Here is a 20,263-nt window from a genome sequence, read left to right on the forward strand (position 1 = left end):
TGCCACTGCCACCCATATCAGGACCTTGGTGCCTCAGGAGTGTGTGAGGACTTCAGATCCCTGCTGGCACCAGGTCTGGGCAAGAGAAAGGGTTTTGAAGTTCCTTGCTGAAGGCAAAGCATGGCTTTAATACTGGGTTGAGGGTCTTGGAAAGTGGGTGCTGATGGGATGAAGTCTGGGCCAAGCCCACTCCAGGCAGCCAAGTGCAGGCAGCAGGCTCTTGCTCAGGGAAAGATGGAATTCCTCGACTCTTTGCTAGAGAGATTTTACAGCATTCAGCATTCCCAGGAGGCTGGGGTGCAAACAGTTGTACCTGAGATGCAGGGCAGGGAACGCTGCCACAACCAAGGCCATCATTGCACCTCCTTGAGTTGCCAGAACTGTGTTTTAGTTTCAAGTCACTCCATGAGTGACTTGTCCTTAGCACAGACCTTCCCAAGGGACCAGCTCTGGCTGGGAGAGGCAGCCCCAGCAGCAAACCAATGGTCCTGGTCAGAAGCTTCACAGTAACAGAACTTACTAAACAACTTTTATAGATTTTTTTTTTTTCCCAAGGCTGGAAAGACCATTGGAAATGTCTGGTCTCGGAGTGGTACTGAGCAGTCCTCCTTGTGCTCCTCTGACACTGTGGTCTCTATATTGCAGCCTGTGCTGTCCCACGCTGGACTGGTGTCAGGGAGAACTGCAGTGAGCAGAGAGAGTTGTTGTTTCCAGCAGTGTCTGCAAGCTTGGGGGTTGGTTTTCACTTGGAAGACGTTATGAAGGAGATTCTACAACAAAAACAACTCCTTCACCCAAGCATCGGGTGTGTTTTATCCATTCCCTCATAGTGCAGAAGGCAGACTGTCAGCTGCTGTTTTCCACATGATTGCTTTTGTACAGGGAATGGCATCTTCTGGCTGTAGGTGTGCATTCCTCCTCCCGGGCTTGCAGGTGTGACCTGTGTGGTGAGACCCTGGGCTGCCCGTGCCTGAGGGCAGGGGGGCTGCAGGGATGTGACACAGGTGGGGAGAGATCTTCTGTCTCTGGCAGCTGGGCAGCCCAGGGGGAAAGAAGTCCCTCCTGTGGAGTCCCCTTGCAAAGCAGGGGCTTTTGGGGGGCTGCTGGTGAGAAGGGGCCTGGGTACCACGGTGGGAGAGCTCGCAGGACCCGGCTGCTGCTTGCCAGGGCACTGCTCCCCACCAGTGCTGGACTGCACTGACCTGTCCTCTGGGGCTCCATACCGGCCCCACGGACACCTCTTGCCTCCCCAGTCCAGGTGGCGCTGCAGTTACCAGAGATGCAGGGCAGGGAAAGCCGCCTCAGCCAAAGCCATCACTGCACTGCCATGAGGTGCCAGTGTCGGGTGTGGTTTGAGGCTCGAGTCCCTCCGTACTGAGGTTGTCCTGAGCACAGACCTTCCCAAGGGACCCGCTCTGGCTGTGAGAGGCACCACCAGCAGCAAACGCAACAGCGACGGAACTTGATCGCTCCGACACACGAAACCAGATGTCAGCGCAGAGACGCGCCAGAGGTCGTGGGGGTGAACAGCAGCAGCGCTTGGCGCACAACGCACTGCCCGATTCCTCCAACGAACATGTGGTTCTACTTTAGGGAAAACAGGCACGGGGATCCTCCGGCCGCGGCTGCCAAACGCCGGGGCTGTAAACAAGGACCGGGACCTTGAGGGGGAAGGTCGCCATGGCGACCCGCTCCGCCCTCCGCGCGCCTCTCGCGAGACCCTCCGTCCCGACCCCGTGCCCGCCTTCGGAGGGCTGGCAGTTCCCGCCTCGCACAGGTGAGCGCCGTTCCCATTGGCTGAGCGCTGCGGGGACGCGGGGCAGACGCCTTTCCCATTGGCTGGGCGCTGAGGGGCGCGGCGCGGCCGCGGGCGCTGATTGGCGGCCGGGCGCGCGCGGCGGCCGCGCGCGGGGTCAGCATGGCGGCGCCCGCCCGGCGGAGCGTCGTGTTCGTGACCGGCAACGCCAAGAAGCTGGAGGAGGTGCGGGGGCAGCGGGACTGGGGCTGCGGGCGGGTTCACCCCTCTTCTCCCTCCCTGATCCTTCTCTTCTCCCTCTGCAGGTCACTCAGATCCTCGGGGACTCCTCTCCCTACACGCTGGTGGCGAAGAAGATTGACCGTGAGTTGTTGGCGGGGCCGGGCGGGACGCGGAGGTTCGTCTCGTCCCGGCCGTCTCCTCATCACCGCTCCCTGTGTCCGCAGTGCCCGAGTACCAGGGGGAGCCAGACGAGATCTCCGTGCAGAAGTGCCGTGAAGCCGCCCGGCAGGTCGCTCCTTTGCTCTCTCCCTTTTCCCGGAGGGACCCCAGACAGGGACGCTGGGGCATCCAAACCGACCCCGAGGGAAGCCAAAGGCATATCCAGCCTCGCCTGGCCTGGCCTGACCGCACTCCCATCGCCCCGGTTTGGGCCGGGTGCTGGTGAATTCTCACTGGTGACACGGTGTTTTGGCAGCCCCACTGCAGCTCCTCTGGTCTCCTGTGTCCCTGGAGCAGCAGGAGGACATGGCAGCTCCTTCAGTCCAGCCCCTGTGGCTGCAGGACACAACATTTGCTGTCAGCTTGAGCTTCCAGAGCTGTCTCTGGGATGGGTGTCTTAAAAGAACCAAGTGAGAGCTGGGATTCCAGAGAAATGCAGGCTTTCCCTTTCCTTGTCCTGCCATTCCCATCCCTCAGGAGGGTAGGGGTTGTTCACCTCAGCTTGTTTTCCTCCATGTGAAACCTTCCCTACTGTTCCTCAGCCACTCTGGCCTGCCTGGGGAGAGCTTGGGTTGGATTATGTCTGTCTGGTGTGTGTTGCCTTTAAGGTCAAGGTTGCATTTGAGGCCAAGTGGAAATGTGAGGATAGGACAGAGCAAGGAAATAGGTTTGGAAGCAGTGACTTTCCTCTAGGGCTAATGTTTCCTCCTCTTGGGCTTTTGCTGTAGGTTCAGGGACCTGTTATAGTAGAGGACACCTGCCTGTGCTTCAATGCCCTGGGGGGCCTTCCAGGACCCTACATGTAAGTAGGAGGGAAGTTGCTTTCTCTTTTGTGTGCCAGAGTTAGGAGCACAGGCTGGCAGGGTGGGCTCAGTGGAGGATTCTCTGTGTGCCAGGAGCAGTAGGGTCATGGAGGTGATTCCTGGTCTGTGTCCTGACACAGGGGCTGGGCTTAACTCCTTGAGCCCTGCTGTAAGTCACGGAGGGGGATGAGACAGACACACATGGATTGTTGGCTCTGGCTCCCAACCTACGGTACCTACACTGGCAGTGAGCTTGGGAACCTGTCCACACAGTGGGGTCTGTGTAATGAAGGCACCAAGCCTTTCAGCAGGATTCTGGGATGAGTGTCTGTAGGTTCTCATAGGAACTGCTTAAATCCAGCAGATAAAAAAATTATTGCATTACAGTGGAACTTCTGCAATGAAATACTGCCTCATCTCCTGGAATTAACTGTTTGTGTGGTTAATTCTTCCAAACTATCTCTGCTATGCTAAGCATACATAAAAGCTTTAGGTTATAGAATAGAATCATACAATATCCTGAGTTGGAAGGACCCACAAGGATCCTCAAGTCCAACTCTGCACAGGACAACTCCAGGAATCCCACCATGTGTCTGAGAGCCTTGTTCAAATACTTCTTGAACTCTGGCAGGCTTGAGACTGTGACCAAGTCAGCACTACAGCTGGGTGTAAAATGTGAACAATTTGTGTTGAGAAATGTATTTTGGCATGGCTCAGGAGTGAGCACTGGGTTATTTACATAGACCCCAGGACTACTTCAAATTAAATACTCCACTGCTGTTTTCACTGTGTCACATTCACTTTAAGAGCTAAGTCTGCCATTACTTAGGTAAGTAGTCCTGAGGTGATCTGAGCACATTGAAGAGGGATTCAAGGGACTATGAAAATGTAGGCAAATGTCTCAAGGATACATGTATTTCTGAGAGATAATAGCAAAAATTAATCTTCCCTCTCTCCTTCTTCTTCAGAAAATGGTTCCTGGAGAAACTCAAGCCAGAAGGTACTGCTCTTGTGTTACTGCTCTGCCTGTAACTTGCTCCTTTTCCCCTGAAGTGAATCCCTGTCCATGCAGGGGTCTGCCCAGCCTGCCTGCCCACCACACTGCCTGTTTCATAGCTGGTTCCCTTTCCTGCCTGTCCAGCTCTGTCTCTTCACACATTCTCTCCTCAAGCCTGTTCTCTGCCCTCCTTCCTGGGATGCTGTTTTCCGCAGCAGCTTTATCCCTGGATTCCCAGATTCCTACCTCTGCAGGCTGGTGGCAGGGCTTGTAGGAACTTCTTGGTTGTCATCAGTGTGACCTGACAGACCTGCTGCTCCCTGTGGCCTCAGTGCAGGCCTCTCTCCACTAATGCTCCCCTCCCCTCCCCTGGTGTGCAGTGACTGCCTTGATCCCACAGTTCAGTGTTCATTAACATGAGCATTAATCACTCTAATCCAGAGTGGGCTTAGTCCTCTCTGGTGCTGCATTTTGGCTTCATCTCCCAAAATCGTAACAGGGCCCTGCGGCTCACACAGTGAGGTCTGAGGCTCTGGCTTCAGTCATAGGAGGGATCCCGCCACGAGCATCCCTGTGCCTGAGCTTCGTCACCTCTTGTAGTTCTTCCTCTCGGCGGTGGCCGGGAATGCGGCGCGGAATGCTCCCTCGATCCGTCCCTAGGGGGTGTGTTGCGCTCCGAGGGAGCGGCAGTAACGCCGGCATCCTCTCTGTCTCTCTCAGGCTTGTACAAGCTGCTGGCTGGCTTTGAAGACAAGTCTGCCTACGCCCTCTGTACCTTCGCCTTCAGCAGTGGGAACCCCGAGGAGCCCGTCAGGCTGTTCAAGGGCCAGACCCATGTAGGTGGTGTGGCTGGGAAAGGGAACATGCTGGGGGAGGAGGGCTGGGATGTGATGTGTGACAGCACTGGCTCTGCTGAGGACGATTTTAGTGGCCCCTGGGTCACTGTACAGCCTCGGAGCTTCTCAGTGTTGGGAACAGGCTGAGGGAGAGAGCGGGTGGGAGTGCTGCAGCCCTTTTCCCAGTGGTACTTGCTGAGATCTGCATGTTACCTTGGTCTCTTCAGCCCCTCATCTCCCTCTGACAGGGCTGTATTCTAGTGCAGTTGTTAGCTCTGTTATTTGGAGGGGTAAAGGCCCTGCCAACGTAGGGCAGTGTGAGTTTGGGGCTGCTGATTTTGTCGCACCCCGGGGAGGTGCTGAGAAGGAGCACAGCACTGTGCAGAGCCCGTGGGGGCTGCAGTGGGGTCTGTGGCTCTGTGCAGCCCCTCAGCCTGTGTTTGAAATGTGGCTGCAAGTGAATTGCTGTGAAACCACAGCTTAAGGGGCCTTTTTTGCTTTCTTGTGGCAGGGGCTGATCGTGGAGCCCAGAGGCACTCGGGATTTTGGCTGGGATCCCTGCTTTCAGCCAGATGGCTACAACCAGACGTAAGTGGTGTTTACCTACAGCTCTTTGTGTAGGGCAAGCCAGGGGTGAGGGTGTCAAGAGGAATTGGCTTGCAAGGAAGGGCACCAGGGAGAAAATTCCTCCTGGATCTGAACGTGGTGCGTTACAGTGAACCCCTGGATCGGGATAGGGGTTGTTGGCTCTGCCAGTGTGTCACTGCAGATGCCTGCTGAGCCAAGCAGGGGGAGCTCTTGGTGACTAGGGGGCACATCCTGAAGTGTCTCTGCTGCTGAGACTTGTGTTTTCTGTGCCCTGCAGCTACGCTGAGCTGCCCAAGGCAGTGAAGAACTCCATCTCACACCGATACAGAGCACTGAGTGAGCTCTCTGCCTTCTTTCTCCAGAGCAACTCGACAGAGCGCCACTCCGGTCCCAGCTAGTGCCCCGGGCTGCGGGCACCCCGTGTCCACAGATCACAGAATTGTTAGGGCTGGAAGGGACCTCTGGAGATCATCCCCTCCAGCCCCCCTGCATGTCCATGTCACACACAGCCCCGGGAGAGCTTTGTTCTGCTGCGGGCTGCCATTAAAGCTGCTCCTTCAGAACCCATCGGTCCTTCTTTCCGCCCCGTTTCTGTCGCTGCGGCAGCCGCGGGGCCCGGCGGGTCCGGGCTGTTGGAGCCGCACGTTTGTGCCTCGGGGGCGGCGCCGGCCCGCTCAGTCCCTGTCACCCTTTCTGCCAGGAGATTTTGAGCAGAGTGTCGCGACCGGGCCGGCCCGTGCGCCCCAGGGAACCGGGATTGGGATTGGGAACAGGAACGGGGGCGCGCCGGGGCCGCGCCGGGGCCGCGCCGGGGCCGCGCCGGGGCCGCGCCGGGGCCGCTGCGCGCTCCCGCAGCGCGCTCCCGCTGGCCAATGGGAAGCGGCCGGGGGAGAGGCAGCCAATGGGCGGCGAGTCCATCGCGCGCGCGCGCGCCGCGGACCCGGAAGCGGTCAGAGCGGGGCCACGTGGGGCCGGAGCGGGGCCGAACCCGCACCCGCTCGGCCATGGAGCTGCTGCCCCGCAGCCCCGCGGAGTTCGGCTCCGCACGGTACTGGGACCGCTTCTTCCGGCAGCGCGGGCAGCGCGCCTTCGAGTGGTACGGGGCCTTCCCGGAGCTCTGCCCCGTCCTGCACAAGTATGTGCGGCCCCGCGACAAGGTGAGCCCCCGTGTGTACCCAGCACCCTGTGCCCGGGCCGAGTCTCCCCGGGGCTCCTTCTGGGGATGTTTAGCATGGAGAAGAGGACGCTCATGGGTGACCTTATCACTCTACAGCTCCCTGAAATGAGACTGTAGCCAGATGAGGATTGGGCTCTTCTCCCAAGCAAGCAGCGACAGGATGAGAGGACGCAGTCTCAAGCTGCACCAGGGGAGGTTTAGGTTGAACATTAGGAAGAATTTCTTCACACAAAGGGTGCTTAGACATTGGAATGGACTGCCCAGAGAGGTGGTGGAGTCACTGTCCCAGGAGGTGTTTAAGGAAGGACTGGATGTGGCCATTGGTGCCATGGTTTAGTTGATATGGTGGTGTTGGGTCTCAGGTTGGAGTCGATGATCTCAGATATCTTTTCCAATGTAATTGATTCTGTGTGATTCGATGTATGAGTTCTGTGCCTCTGTGTCCCACCGTAAACTGCCATTGTGTGTTGACACAGACGATGTGAAGCCCCCAGTTTGCTACAGCAAGAGCACAGGAGAGACTCCTGGGTTGCTTTGGTCTGGGGAGCTCTGGGGGGTAAAACACACAGATTGTTCCCAGAGGAGACCCAGCAGATCCTTTGCTTCTGTGCCCATGTGACTTTTCTCTATGGAAATGTTGTCTTAGGGCCCAGAGAGTGGTTTTGCAGGTGCTGTGGGTGTGGTTTTCACAGAGGGCTCGTAGCTGCGGCTGATATTTGCTCATGAAGTGCTTTGGGGGCACGTTTCCAGGGGTTTCTCACCATCCCACTGCTCTTGTGCCTTGCCCCAGGTTCTCGTGGTGGGCTGTGGGAACTCGGAGCTGAGCGAGCAGATGTATGACACGGGAATGTGTGAGGACATCGTGAACATCGACATCAGCGACGCCGTGATCCGCCAGATGCAGGAGCGGAGCGGGAGCAGGAGGCCAAAGATGAGCTACCTGCTTATGGACATGCTTCAGATGGACTTCCCTGACGCCCACTTCCAGGTGGTCCTGGACAAAGGCACGCTGGATGCCCTCCTTACTGATGAGGAGGAGGCCACTCTGGCCAAGGTGGACCAGATGTTTGCCGAGATCAGCCGGGTCCTGCAGGTGGGAGGGCGCTACCTCTGCGTGTCCTTGGCTCAGGCCCATGTGCTGAAGAAAGCAGTGGAATACTTCTCCCGGGAAGGCTGGGTCGTGCGTGTCCATCAGGTGGCCGGCAGCGGGGACGACCAGCAGTTTGTCCTACCAGTCTTTGTCTATGTCATGACAAAATTCAGGAAGATCCCTGGCTCGGCACCACAGATCCTGGAGATCTGCCCCGAGGAGCAGGACAAGCCGATGCGGGTGGAGAGCGTGGAGCGGCTGGTGGCAGCGGTGAAGGACAGGCAGCATTACGCCCTGCTCTGCAACCAGCTGAGCAAAACCCCCTGCAGGGAACAGCTTTCCCTGGATCTGTGTGACAAGGAGAGCGGGAAGCCTCGCTACACACTGCATGTGGTTGACAGCCCCTCGGTGAAACCTTCCCGGGAAAATCGCTTTGCCATCTTCATCAGTGAGTACAGCCTGTCCTGCCTGCAACGAGATGGTGCTCTGGCCAGGAGATGCAAATGGCCAGCCCTTCAGGCCTGGTTGAGTTTGGGACTGGAGAGGGAAATAACCCACCTGTGAGGGGTTCAGTTGTTGTTTTAGTCCTCGTTTTGTGGTGGGATGTGTTTGCCTGGTGGTGCAAGCAGGGACCTGACACAGAGCTTGCTGGCTGCATCTCACAGCAGAGGGACACTGCCTGTCCTGCCTCCAAGGGGGCGATTCCTGCCTTGATGCAGGTGACAGCCACCACAGCACATTGCTGCATGAAGCCAGGGTGCAGTGATGCAGCTGGGAAGGCGCCTCTGGTCTGTGTGGGTGTCCTGACTTGCAGGGCTGGGCTGCTGGGGCTGCACTTGGCTTTTCTGCTTGCACCTCACAGAGACGTGTCAGGCTCTGCCAGTGGCGCTGTTCCCCCCCTGCACACCTGCAAAGCTGGGGCTTAGCACAGCCTGGAGACAGGTCATGAGGCTGTTGGACACCCCTTCTAATGAGACATGGCTTTTCCAGCCTCCTGCATGAGCTTGCTCAAAACAGGGGAGCTCCTGGCTCTCTTGACGGTTGTGGTGCACGGCTCTAGTCTTGCCATGATGTCTTACCATTCCCTGTGGCTCCTCCCTTGGAGGTTGGGGTGGTTGCCCCTGGGACCAGGAGCAGCCCAGGCTGATGGCATCCCCTTCTGCAGTTCCACAGGGCAGAGAAACTGAGTGGCTCTTTGGCACGGAGGAGGGACGGAGGCAGCTGGCCACCAGTGCGGGCTTTGGGCGCCTGGTCACCGTGGCCCTTCACAGGGAGCAGCACTACGAGGGCATGGCTGGCATCCAGGCAGAGCTGTCAGGGAAGGTGATGGAGCTGGCCCCACCAGGCCTCCCTGCCCGGCAGCAGGTGAGCCCCCACTGCCCAATCCCCTGGATTGGCTTCCCCAAAACCGGGAACAGGCTGGTTCTTTTCCAGCAGTGAATCTCTCTTCTCCAAGGGAGACCAAGCTGCAAAGTGTGAGCTGGCTGCCTTGGTGGGCAGGAGTCTGGCTTCAGGTGCAGCTCTTCCCAGTTTTCCTTCCAGCTGTCTACCTTTGCTTGGAGGCAGATTTAGTGTGAAATCCTTCCCCTTAAAAACCCAGCATCCCAAGAAAACCGGGCATCCCGAAACCCTGAGAGCAGCCTCTTCTTAATCCTGGCTTTAACTTCTGCTCATCCTGTCTCCTTCCTTCCCCAACTCCCCAAACCTGAGCTCTTGCAAGAAGTCATGAGGTGTTTGCTCCCTGTATCCCCAACACACGGATGGGAGTGAAGCCAGTGCAGGTCCTGTGGCATCCCACTGCTCCTGCCTTGTGTCCGCTTCATCCAATGGCTCCGTAGCCATTGTCAGGACAGCGGGAACGCCAGGCTCTGTTTTTGTAGTCTTTCCTTCCTCACACCAGTCACTGTCCTTCCTGCAGGTGCCCTTCCTGTCCGTGGGAGGGGACATTGGGGTGCGGGCGGTGCGGCACCAGGACACCAGCCCCCTGAGCGGGGAGTACGTGGTGGAGGACGTGAAGGGAGACGGCACCTGCTACTTCCGCCGCCTCATCTTCCTCCGCAACAGGAACGTGGTGCAGTCGGAGGCCCGGCTCCTGGCTCCCACACCTCTCCCAGGTACCTGGGGCAGCCAGGAAGGGGCAGGGGCCAAGGCTGATTTTTTTTTGGGGGGTGACAGAGATGAGACTTAGGAGGAAGGTAAAAGTCCTGCTGGGACCTGCCTGCCTTGTCCCAGAGCAGCTCTGGGAGCGGTTTTGCGCTGTGGGTGGGGCAGGGCTGGGGGTGGCTAGTCCCCAGAAGGCACCTCTGTCTCCCACCTTGCCTTACCAGCTGGTGTCTCCTGTCATTCAGGCCAGAAGAAACGGAGAAAAGACAAGAAGAAACCCAGCCCTGCTGAGCCACCTGCAGCCATCGACAAGAGCTACCTGTGCTGTGAGCACCACAAGGCCATGGTCGCAGGGCTCTGCCTGCTGGGGGGCCCCGACCCCCTCCCAGGTGACAAGGCCAGCAGTGAGAGGCTGTGCTGGGGGCAGGTGCGCCTGTATCCCCACACCCCAGTTCCTTGGGGAATGGCTTTTCTGGCCCCATGCACCCTTCCCAAAGTGGTCTGTGGATAGTGGGTGGGATGAGCCGTGGGAGCCAGGCATCCTGGTGGCTCACTGGGTGTTCTCCATTGGCAGGAGCCTCGCTGGCAGTGCTGGTGGTGGGGCTTGGTGGTGGCAGCCTGCCCCTCTTCATCCATGACTACTTCTCACAGGCCCATGTGGCCGTGGTGGAGATTGACCCCTCCATGCTGGAGGTGGCGACGCGCTGGTTCGGCTTCTCCCAGGGTGACCGGATGCAAGTGCACCTCTCCGATGGCCTGGACTACGTGGCCAAGCTGGCAGCTGAAGGTACCTCCTTGGGGAGCATTCTGGGTACCCCATCAAGTCTGGCGGGTGACATGTTGAGGATTGAGGTCCTGGGCTGTTTTCATTCCCTGCCCATCTCCTGCCATGTGTCACAGTCTCCAGCCTCACCAGATCTGTGCAGCTCACAGCCTGTCCTTGCCTAGTGTGCAGGGGACCTTAGATTTGCTGCCTCCCTCAGCACCAAGGGCTGCTGCTGTGGGTTTCATTTGGAAAGAGAAACCCCAGGAGAGAGAAGAGACCCATAACATGGCAGAGGAGATGTCTGGACCATCCCATTTGTTGCCTCCCAATCGTGTGTGGTTCACCTCTGTCCCATGGGATAACAACTCTCTGTGCTTCCTCCTGCAGCCCCAGCCCAGTATGATGCCATCATGTTCGACGTGGACAGCAAAGACCTCACGGTGGGGATGAGCTGCCCACCTCCAGCCTTTGTGGAAAAGCCCTTCCTGCAGAAAGTTAAAACCATCCTCAAGCCAGAAGGTAGGAGGGGAGATCTGGCTGTGTCCCTGTGGCCAGGCTGGCTGGCTCTGTGTGGAGCTGGGGCTGTGCCACCATTTCTCATCCTGGAGAATAGTGGCCACAGACAGCATTGCTGTGTGGCATCTGCTTCTCCTGGTGGGTCCTGGATCTGAGTGTTTTGCTGGGTCTTGTGCCAGCAGGGTGGAGCAGGTGACCTGCAGCACTGCTGGGTCAGGCAGGCTGAGACATCCTGGGGGGCCAGGAAGGGTTGCTGGAAGCGGAGAGTGTAGGCGGTACCTGAGAACAGATCGTGGCCACCCACGACCCATGTGGCAGCAGGGACATGGAGCTGGGCCATGGGTACCAGGGGGATGCTGGTACTCCTCGTGCTGCCGTGGGGGAGACATTTGCACTGTGGTGGCACCGATTCAGCTGTGTTCCCACAGGGAGCAGGGTGCCGTACACAGGCTGAACTCCCACCCCTCTCCTCCCGCTGCAGGAATCTTTGTGCTCAACCTGGTGTGCCGTGATGCCCGGCTGAAGGACTCTGTCCTGGCCACCCTCAGGGATGTCTTCCCGCTGCTCTACACGCGTCGCATCGAAGGGGAGGTCAACGAGATCCTGTTCTGCCAGCCCAGCCCCGAGGGCCGGCGGGACCCTGCGGAGCTGGGGGCGCGTGCCCGGGCGCTGGAGGGGGCCCTGCGGGAGCCAGGGCGCCCCTGGGACAGCTCATACGTGCTGGCAGACATGCTGCAGGCTGTCAGGATCCTCTGAGAGGGGCTCCTCAGGACAGGCTGAGACGCTGCTCAAGAGAGTGCTCCTCATGTGGGTGCCTTGGCCCCACAGCAGAGGGGTGCCCGTGGCTGGGACTGCCACCCCTGGGGGGCATGTGCTGGCCTGGGTCTGCCTGAGGGATGAACTGGCATGGGAAGGTGCTTCCTGCAGCGTGGCTCCCCAGGAAGGGGTCCGGGACTGAGGAGGGCTGTGCAGCCCAAGGGACAGCGTTGAGCTGGTGAGGGGAGGAAGGTGCTGTGGGACTGGCAGGACTGTGGGTTTGGGTCTGTCCCCATTGTTTCCCCACTGTGGGAAAAACATCCCTCCAACCACCTCTTTCCCCTCCAGCACAGTGCCTTCCCTCTGATGCTGCCTCTCTCTGCCTCTCCAGCATCCCTGGTGTCTCTGCAGAGCCCTGGTGCTGCCCCAAGCCTGGTTGTGGATATGTGTGGGTGGGCTGTGAGAATAAAGTGCTCAGGGCTGCTCTGAGGCCTGCAGTGCTTTGCTAGGGCTAATTTCTGAAGCACCCACACCCTGGAAAAGCTACAGTCACCTCTGCACCTCAAGGACATGTCCTGGGGACAGGCAGCTGCCCCTTAAGCACCGCTGCCCTCTCCAAACTGGACCCCACTGTGTTTTCACTCTTCTGCATCTCTCCAGCTATCACCACTGGACTGAGACCTGTAAAACCCTGAGCCCCCAGACCTTCTCTCCCCTGGGCCAGCAGGGACCCAGTCCTGGGCTTGGGCCCCTGGCCACTCCAAACTGCTCACCCAGCTGCTGCTGGTCAGCCTTCCTGCAAGATGAAAAGGCAGCAGGAAAATACCCATTGGGGTGTTCCCACAGCACCCCATTCCAGCCTAGACACCTCATTTTGTCTCTCCCTGAGAAGTTTAGTTGAAGACCTGACCTGGTGTATCCTGGCTGGTTACAGAGCAGGAGACCTGCTGGTGTTCATACATTCATCAGAAGCTATTTTTTGAAGGCTTGTCCCCTGCAACAGCTGGTACCAAAATGACTCTGAGACATGGTACAATGGATCAGCTTGCAGACAGCAAGTTGAAAACCTGCTCAGGCACTCTGATGCTTTGCCACTGATCCTGTACCCTCACTCCATGCTCCCTTCTGCCGCTGGCCACCTGAGCCAGGACATCTTTCTGGCAGCTGCTTCCCAAAGCAAACCTTCCACAGGCACCTTTCCACAGCCCAGGGAGATAACAACACATCAGAAGTAGGCTCCGGGAGGGATCTCACCTAGCCCTTAGTATGGAGGCAATAGCAGCCGTGTCTTGGAGCCATCTCCCAGCTTTGCAGCCCATGCACCCTGTCCCACAGGGATATGGGGTGATGTCGTGCCCCTCCTCAGCCTCTCCTTCCTCCACAGAAGGACCCAGCTCTCCTCCATCTGGGAAATCCTCCTTCACTTAGAAAGCAAAGCGAGAGGGTGCACGAGCCTGAGAGTTTGCAGTTCACCAGCTCCACGGGGCCATGGAAAGCACATCCCAAGGGCTCCCACCCTGGGGAGGACCCTAAACCAGTGGGTACCATGGCCACTCCACTGATGCAGGAGATGGGGCTGTTAGTGCCCAGGAGACCCTATGTCAACCATGCTGACAGTGAGCATGTCCCTCTGACAGGCCCCTCTGTGCCTGTATTTTAATTTTAATTTTCCAGCAGGTTCTACTTCGGGAACCACTCTTCAGATCCCTTCTCCCATGCCACCTGCTTTACTCCCCTTCACACAGAGGGACAAATCTCTGCCCTACTTTCTCCCTGGGCTGGCCTGCTTCTATGCAGAGGGAGCAGATGCTTTTCTTAATAAGTGCTTTTGATGGTTCCCAGGCACGGGAGAGCAGGGCTGGCCTGCTCCCTGCCTCAGATAAAGGCTGCCACTGTGGGTAGGTGCCCTCTGTTACTCAGCACCCTGTCACTCCTGTAGTGTGTTTTCCTCCTCCTGTAGTGTGTTTGAGGCAGCACATGGGCAATGGGAGGGACAAGGCTTGAGCTCGAGCTGGGTGGAAGTCTGCCTGCCCCCACACAGTTAAGTTTCTAAAGCTTCTCTGTGATGAGCACTGTTTTGAAAGATATCTATTATCCACCCAGCTTAGCAATGGCAAATTTCTCAACTGGATCAGCAGTGCTGCATTTAGGCTATTTTTAACTTAGTATGCAATTCTCAACATAATTCCAACGACATAGGTTTGTGTGTATGCCCTTTATTTTACCAAAACCATCTCCTTTCTTCCCCAGGAGCTCATACAAAGGCTGCCTTCATCCCTCCCTTGTCCAGTCCTGCCTTTCTGTTGTGCTTCCCAAATGCTGCGTAACGCCACATCCTGGTGGGAAAACAAAAGCCATCTATTAGAAACAATGTAAGGATGAAATCTCAGTTCGTTGCAGCTGTCCTTGCAGCTACAAGTTTGGTCTGGAAATAAATTTCAGCTGGAAAACTGGCAAATTCACGAACGCTGCAAATACACAAAATCTTCCTCTGCAGGTAAAATGCTCCAAGGCTGGAAAATTGACACGTAGTAAATATTTCTCTGCTGGCAGCCAAAATGTGCAGCTAATGTATATGTTTGGCAACTGTGTGTTCTGTGGAGTGTTTTGGCAATATACTCATGTTTACATCCCTTACTCCTCACTTACTTCCTTTGCAGCGTAGCCACGCTGTAAGTGGTGAGATAGAAACAAGCTCTGCTGTCACTTAGCAACCTCCACTGGCTCCGAGATGTTGACTTTTTCCTTTCTGGATTTCCCAGCACAAAAACAGACCGGTGCATAACTCATCCCATGGCTCAGGTGTGAGGCTGTAGCCAGCTGGGGATGATTTGGTCTGGTGTGGTCCCAATCCTTCTCAAAGCATCACATCCCAGTCCTGCTGCCACTCCAGTGAATGAGACACAGGGAGTTGATGGGTCAGCCCTGGGATTCCTGATCTCAGGTGGAGGGATGCAGCCAGCCATGCCCAGCCATGGAGGCTCTTTGGCACCGAGGTGACTGTGTGGGCAGGCAGCTGGCAGGACAGTGACACTGTGAGGCAGGCAGAGGTGGGGTGCCACATAGACACCCCAGATGGTATAACCTCCTCAGGTGTCACAACACAGGTCCCTGCTCTGCAGAAGGACTGGAGGTGGCTGGGCTCTAGGGAAGAGGTTGGAGGTGGACAGGCGACATACCGTCACCAGCTGAAAGTACATCAAGCAGCTGGGAGAGATTTTGCAGTAATAAAAGCTGCAGGGACTAAGTGCTGAGGCTGATTCCCTTCACCTGGGAAGAGCCTGGCTGCCTGGGATGCTGCTGCTGTCCAGGCATGGCAGGGTCACAGCACAGCAAGGGCTGCACCAGCCACTTCCCGGAGGGTGGAAGCATATGGGGAGTGTTTTGGACATGAAATCTTCCCTTAGGGAAGCACTTGGCTTGCCTGGCTTTGTGACCAAGGAAGCAGGCATGCTGCCAGGCTGCAGTGAGGGAGTACAGCTCTTTCCTGGGGTGCTCAGGGCAGCTGGGAAACGTCTCTGCAGGCTGCAATGCAGCACGGTGCCCTTTTTCTACCCTGGAACTGGATGCACCCGACTAAAGAATGCAGCTGGAGGTCACAGGGCAGGAGGGAGGAGAGATAGGACAGAGACTGGGTTGTCACTGTCCCACGATCAGTGAGTCAGCAGTGCCCCAGGCCGTGGGGGGAAGGCAGAAAGCACATCCTCTTTACAGGGAGAAATGCTGCAGCCACTACTTCTAATCACAGCTCTGGGGCCGCTCTGACTTTCTTTCACTGGCTTGAATTCTATCTTTTGCAGCTTCAAGGTCTGAGCTCTGCTCCTGGCAGATACACAGGCACAGTGCTGGCTGGGACCTTCGTGCAGCTCCACTGCAGAGCCAGGTGCTGCTGAGAACCTGGGAGCTCCCCCTGCACGGGCTCCTTGCCTACACCTCCCCCTGCTCTGTGCTGATCAGCTGCCTGAAAAGCTCTGCAAGACTCTGGGTTTGTATCTGAAGCAAGAAGGAGGTGAGGAAAGTCCCCGGGGAGAAGAGCAAGTGTGGAGGAACCCGCCTCTTCTTAATTCTTCCTGGGGAGAGGATGCAGCCTCCTCTGTGCTCTGCTCCCCACAGGGTCCTGCCTGCTTTGCCGGCAGGGGGATCCTGCCTGGCTCTTCACTGCAGGCATCTGCAAGTCTGCTCTGATATTTTATATACAACCCATTTTTCATGAAGGGAATTGCACTGGTGTGTGTTTATAAAGCAGCCTGAGGACCTGATCCAAATGTCCTCAGCTTTAACGTCACGCTGCCTGCTTAGGGAGAATTGTCTGTGGGTAAGTTTGTGGCCTTGAATGCTACAGCTGCACCCTGAAGCCAGGCTATTTTTGCCATATATTTTTCTGAAAGTCATGGAGGACAAACTTGCTGTCTGTAGGCTTGATCTGAAATGCACTGGAGGCTTCAACAGGGCTAGGAGCCCCTGGCCAGGCTGCTGGAGGTGGTGACATCTGACATCAGACCACGCTGATGGAGTTGGCATGTCACTCTGGGGAGCAGGGCAGCCTTCCTGCTGTGCCAGGAGAGGTGGTCAGAAAAGGTTTTCTCTGCTTGCTGAGCCTGGCACATGGCAAAATGAAATGATAAATATTGTGGGGCACAACTGGGCAGAGGGTAAAAGTAGATTGTGTTTAGCTGGTTAACCAGTGAGCAGCTCTGTGCTCCTGAGGATCACACTCAGCGCTTCCCCAGAAAACAGTTTCTTGCATGGCCTCCTGACACTGCTTTGTGTCTTATATTTCATGGTTATTCATTACATGAAGCTTTGCAATGGTCTCTCATAGCAGTACCCCTGTTTCCTTTAATTTAGCCACTATGAATCTTGGCAAATTCAGAAAGCCAGGCTGGGCTCCACACGGGGGTTTGGAACAAGCCGTCCAGAGAAGTCATTTAGAAAAAGCAGAGACCTGAAGATACACTTGGGTGCCCTTCCTCTCTCCTCCACTGCTCTCTTGGAATTGTTGGAAAAATGAGCACCCTCATGGTAATAGGGGCATGTATAAAGAAAATGTCTGTGCTTTTTCCAGAAGATGGGAAATCTATCCTTGGCTGCTTGTAGCTTTTTTTTCTGAGGGGAGTGTGGATTTTTGTAAGTGATGGAGTGGTGGGGTGAGTGTGGTGACTTGGCAGCTTTAACTCTGCTTCGCCGGACAAAAAGTTTGATTTGTGAACTTCCCAGACTTGGGGGAATAACTCAGACTTTTCCTAGTCTAAGGTGTTTTCTTAATTTATGTTATCTTAATCACGGAAGCAAACAAAGATGTAATCTAAAGACTGGAAGGGAAAGGACAGGTTATCCTTAGGTTATCAGGTGCACATAGTGTTACTCCTCAGGCATCGTGCCTTTTCCAATCTTCATTTGTCTCCTGTGGAGATCCAATTCCATTGCCAGGCTGCTCTTCTACGGATCTTAATTATTTCATGGGGGCAGCACACAGTGCTCTGATGCTCAGACGAGGCGGATTTGGCCAGAATGTGATCCTGTTCTTCCCGGCTTCCAGCCTCCGTGGAAACCCATGAACTGGAGGAAGGCCAGGCAGCTACTCTAGTGCCTCCTGGCATAGCCTGCTTTCTCAGGAGTGGGGAAAGAAATAAGCATGCTGCTAATTGGCATAATTATGTCAATAACTCCCAGGCCCCATCTAGATAGGCATGATGGCAAGGCTTTTCCCAGATGCTGTGGTCTAACTGCAGTGGCAAAGCCTGCATTATGCCGATTAAAAACTGTTCATTTGTTTCCAGAGTTATAAGTTAGTCTGTTGTAGGGAGTAATTTTTCACACTTATTGGGAGCTCTGGCCAAGAAGTTTTGATAATCCTCCAGATCATTAGTCTCCGTCAGCCTGCGGGATGTTCACAGTTCCCTTTTGTTTTGCTTTTCACGCTGAGTGAGGCCGGTGTCTGGTTTAATACAGAGGATAACTTTTATCGCTGCAGGACTCCAAAGCCTGCGTATTGGATATTTTCATGTTGTGACTGCTGCCAGTAATCACAGATAAACCTCTTAGCTCAGCCTCGGTGTGCATTTTTAAATTGAACCCACTGCAGCGACATGGCTTGGATCTTGTTGTTGCTTCCCAGCCCGTTCCTGAGCCATCCACCTGCTGCCAGCTCGGCCAGACCCACCTCCTTGGGCCTGCCCTGCCACGGCTCTGGTGAAGGTGTCTGACCTGCCAGCACTCCACCCATGGCTGAGTGTCTGTGAGGTTTGCCAGGGACACTCACGTGCTGCAGGGACGGATCGTGGTCCCTTCTGCTTCTGTTCCCATTGCAGGCAGGAGCTGGGAGGAATTCAGCCACTGGGACTGCTCCAAAATTCCCCGCTCCGCAGATCGGGAATTGCTGAAGCCAGCTGTCTGCCAGGTCCCATGCCGGCCAGCGGAACCTGGCTCCTCCATGGGCTCCCAGTTTGGCCCTCTTCCCAGTCTGGTGACAAAAGTCATTGAGGAAGAGGGCATGGAAACCTCTCCTGGGTGCTGGAGGGTGCCGCAGTCCTGTGTTCAGGGGCTCTCAAGGGACACTGCAGCCCTTTCCACCAGCAGGAGGGGGTGGCCAGCTGGGATCAGGGGGCAGCCTGATGGCCTCATGGTCAGTGTGCTGACCTGGGCAAACTGTGCATCTTGTGCCTGAGGGTCCCAGCACCAAGGCTGACTTCCTCGGGCAGGGATAGAATCACAGAATGGGTCAGGTTGGAAGGGACCACAGTGGGTCATCTGGTCCAACCTCCTTGCATACGAAGGGTCATCCTAGAGCACATGGCAGAGGACTGAGCTCAGATGGTTCTGGAATGTCTCCAGTGAGGGAGACTCCATGCCCTCTAGGCATCTCTTCCAGTGTGTGGTCACCCACACAGTAAAGAATTTCTTCCTTGTATTCAGGTGGAACTTCCTGTGCATCAGTTTCTGCCCATTGTGTCTCATCCTAGTGGTTGGCACCACAGAGAAGAGCCTGGCTCCATCTCCTTGGCACCCCCCCTTTAGATATTTATAAATATCTAAAGCTGGGTGTACTTAAAGTGCTGGTATCTAAAGCTGGGATGAGCCCACCCAGCCACTCGAGTTGTCAGTGGGGGCTTCAGAATGCCAGGAGGACCCCATGGATGCTCCCTGTGAGCGGCTCTGCTGGTGTCCCCACAGAAAGAGCAGAGAGGACCCCACCACCACCTCGGGCTCCTGTGGCTCAGCCCTTCTTGGTGGTGTTGCAAAATGTGGAACATGTAAAATTCTCTTAAGAAAAGACGTTCTTTGATGTTTAATCTCTGTTTACTTTCAAGCCTAATCAGCAAGAAAGGAGATTTAATCCGTGAAACAAATAGCAAGCTCTAAGTGATGTCCTGATGTTAGAAAGATAAATTACTTGTCAGTAGAATTGCTTTGTTAAGGTTTGGGGCTTGATATGTTTCAATGAGCTCAGACCTAAGGGGGGGTTACCGAAGCTTGGGAAGAAGGATGTACCACTGACAGTGGACATAAAGAATTCCAAATGCATGGTTTACAAGGACATTTGGCAGAACCACCAAGATAAGGAAGAAACCAATAAAGTCAACTCAGCAACTGTGCTGAAATCATCTCTGACTGGGTAACAGGCAATTCTGGCAGGGGCAGATCACAACCACCGACTCACAGACCACCAATCCAGGAAACCCACCAGCTCAGAAGAAGAGAAAGATGGAGCATGTGGACTAATTAGCATGAGAAACGAGAGAATCATTAACCCATGGAAGATAGAGTACTAATTAACAGGACAACCAGGCAACTTGCAGCCGATGAACACTAATGCCGTGGTTTGCTAAAATGTGAAAACTTTTGGTAGTCGCCGTGAATGGCAAAAGGACTTGCCACCCAGCCCCCCTTTCTGCACAGAACTGTAAATAAATCACACACCTCGACTCTGTGTGCGGACCAGCCTCGTAAACACCGGGAAAAAGCACCTATTTTGGGACAACAGCGGGACCCGCACCGGGAGAGGGCGTGTCCTCCCCGCGGAGGCCCCGCCCCCAAGCCCGAGGGAGGGGCGCATGCGCAGTGCGCCGCCCGTTACCTGTCAGCGGCGGCGGGTGGAGGAGGCGGCGGCGGGATGGAGGGGCTCATCCCGCTCGTCAACCGGCTGCAGGACGCCTTCGCGGCGCTGGGCCAGAACTGCCTGCTCGACCTGCCGCAGATCGCGGTGGTGGGCGGGCAGAGCGCCGGCAAGAGCTCCGTGCTGGAGAACTGCGTCTCCAGGTGAGTGGCGGCGGGCGCGGACATCCCCCCGCGCGCCGTACACACATACACGCGCACACGCGCGCGCACCTGACCCCGGGGCTCGCGCCCTTCCCAACGGTCGCGGCGCGCGCCCCCCCCGTCACAGCGGCGGGGTTGGGGGGGGAGCGGTCACGGGCGGGGACGGACCAGGAGG

General features: G+C 56.3%; 3 protein-coding genes and 1 long non-coding RNA gene across 11 annotated transcripts in view; 3 read left to right on the forward strand and 1 right to left on the reverse strand.

Annotated features, from left to right (window-relative positions):
- Positions 1-1,829: 1,829 nt before the first annotated feature.
- ITPA (inosine triphosphatase) lies at positions 1,830-5,988 on the forward strand. Its single transcript, XM_064664334.1, has 8 exons — positions 1,830-1,981; positions 2,062-2,119; positions 2,203-2,267; positions 2,926-2,999; positions 3,969-4,000; positions 4,718-4,833; positions 5,345-5,421; positions 5,699-5,988. The coding sequence occupies exons 1-8, from the start codon at positions 1,919-1,921 to the stop codon at positions 5,817-5,819; spliced, it is 606 nt and encodes a 201-aa protein (XP_064520404.1). The 5' UTR covers positions 1,830-1,918; the 3' UTR covers positions 5,820-5,988.
- A 262-nt stretch (positions 5,989-6,250) lies between these two features.
- Positions 6,251-12,318, forward strand: METTL13 (methyltransferase 13, eEF1A N-terminus and K55). Of its 2 annotated transcripts, none has more exons than XR_010432640.1 (8): positions 6,251-6,578; positions 7,389-8,136; positions 8,854-9,053; positions 9,607-9,802; positions 10,037-10,218; positions 10,366-10,578; positions 10,945-11,076; positions 11,555-11,665. XR_010432640.1 is itself a non-coding variant. In XM_064664342.1 (8 exons), exons 1-8 carry the CDS (start codon positions 6,294-6,296, stop codon positions 11,827-11,829), a joined length of 2,193 nt encoding a protein of 730 aa, XP_064520412.1. In that variant the 5' UTR covers positions 6,252-6,293; the 3' UTR covers positions 11,830-12,318. The 2 variants fall into 2 exon arrangements, 1 of the variants encoding a protein (XP_064520412.1); XM_064664342.1 differs by having other exon boundaries at positions 6,252-6,578; positions 10,037-10,180; positions 11,555-12,318.
- A 1,711-nt stretch (positions 12,319-14,029) lies between these two features.
- On the reverse strand, positions 14,030-19,890 carry LOC135418747 (uncharacterized). Its single transcript, XR_010432642.1, has 2 exons — positions 19,750-19,890; positions 14,030-14,165 (listed from the first exon to the last, which is right to left on the reverse strand). It is a non-coding gene; the product is annotated as an uncharacterized LOC135418747 (long non-coding RNA).
- Positions 19,673-20,263, forward strand: part of DNM3 (dynamin 3) — a 172,321-nt gene continuing 171,730 nt past the window's right edge. For all 7 annotated transcript variants that reach the window (XR_010432638.1, XR_010432639.1, XM_064664341.1 and 4 more), the window contains exon 1: positions 19,673-20,088. Coding sequence is in view for 5 of the 7 variants with exons in the window: in XM_064664341.1 (XP_064520411.1) it covers positions 19,688-20,088 (401 nt within the window). In the remaining 2 variants the exon portion in view is untranslated. The remainder of the gene's footprint in view (positions 20,089-20,263) is intronic.

This window comes from Pseudopipra pipra, chromosome 9 (assembly GCF_036250125.1).
Source record: "Pseudopipra pipra isolate bDixPip1 chromosome 9, bDixPip1.hap1, whole genome shotgun sequence".
In the NCBI taxonomy this organism is placed as follows: Eukaryota; Metazoa; Chordata; class Aves; order Passeriformes; family Pipridae; genus Pseudopipra; species Pseudopipra pipra.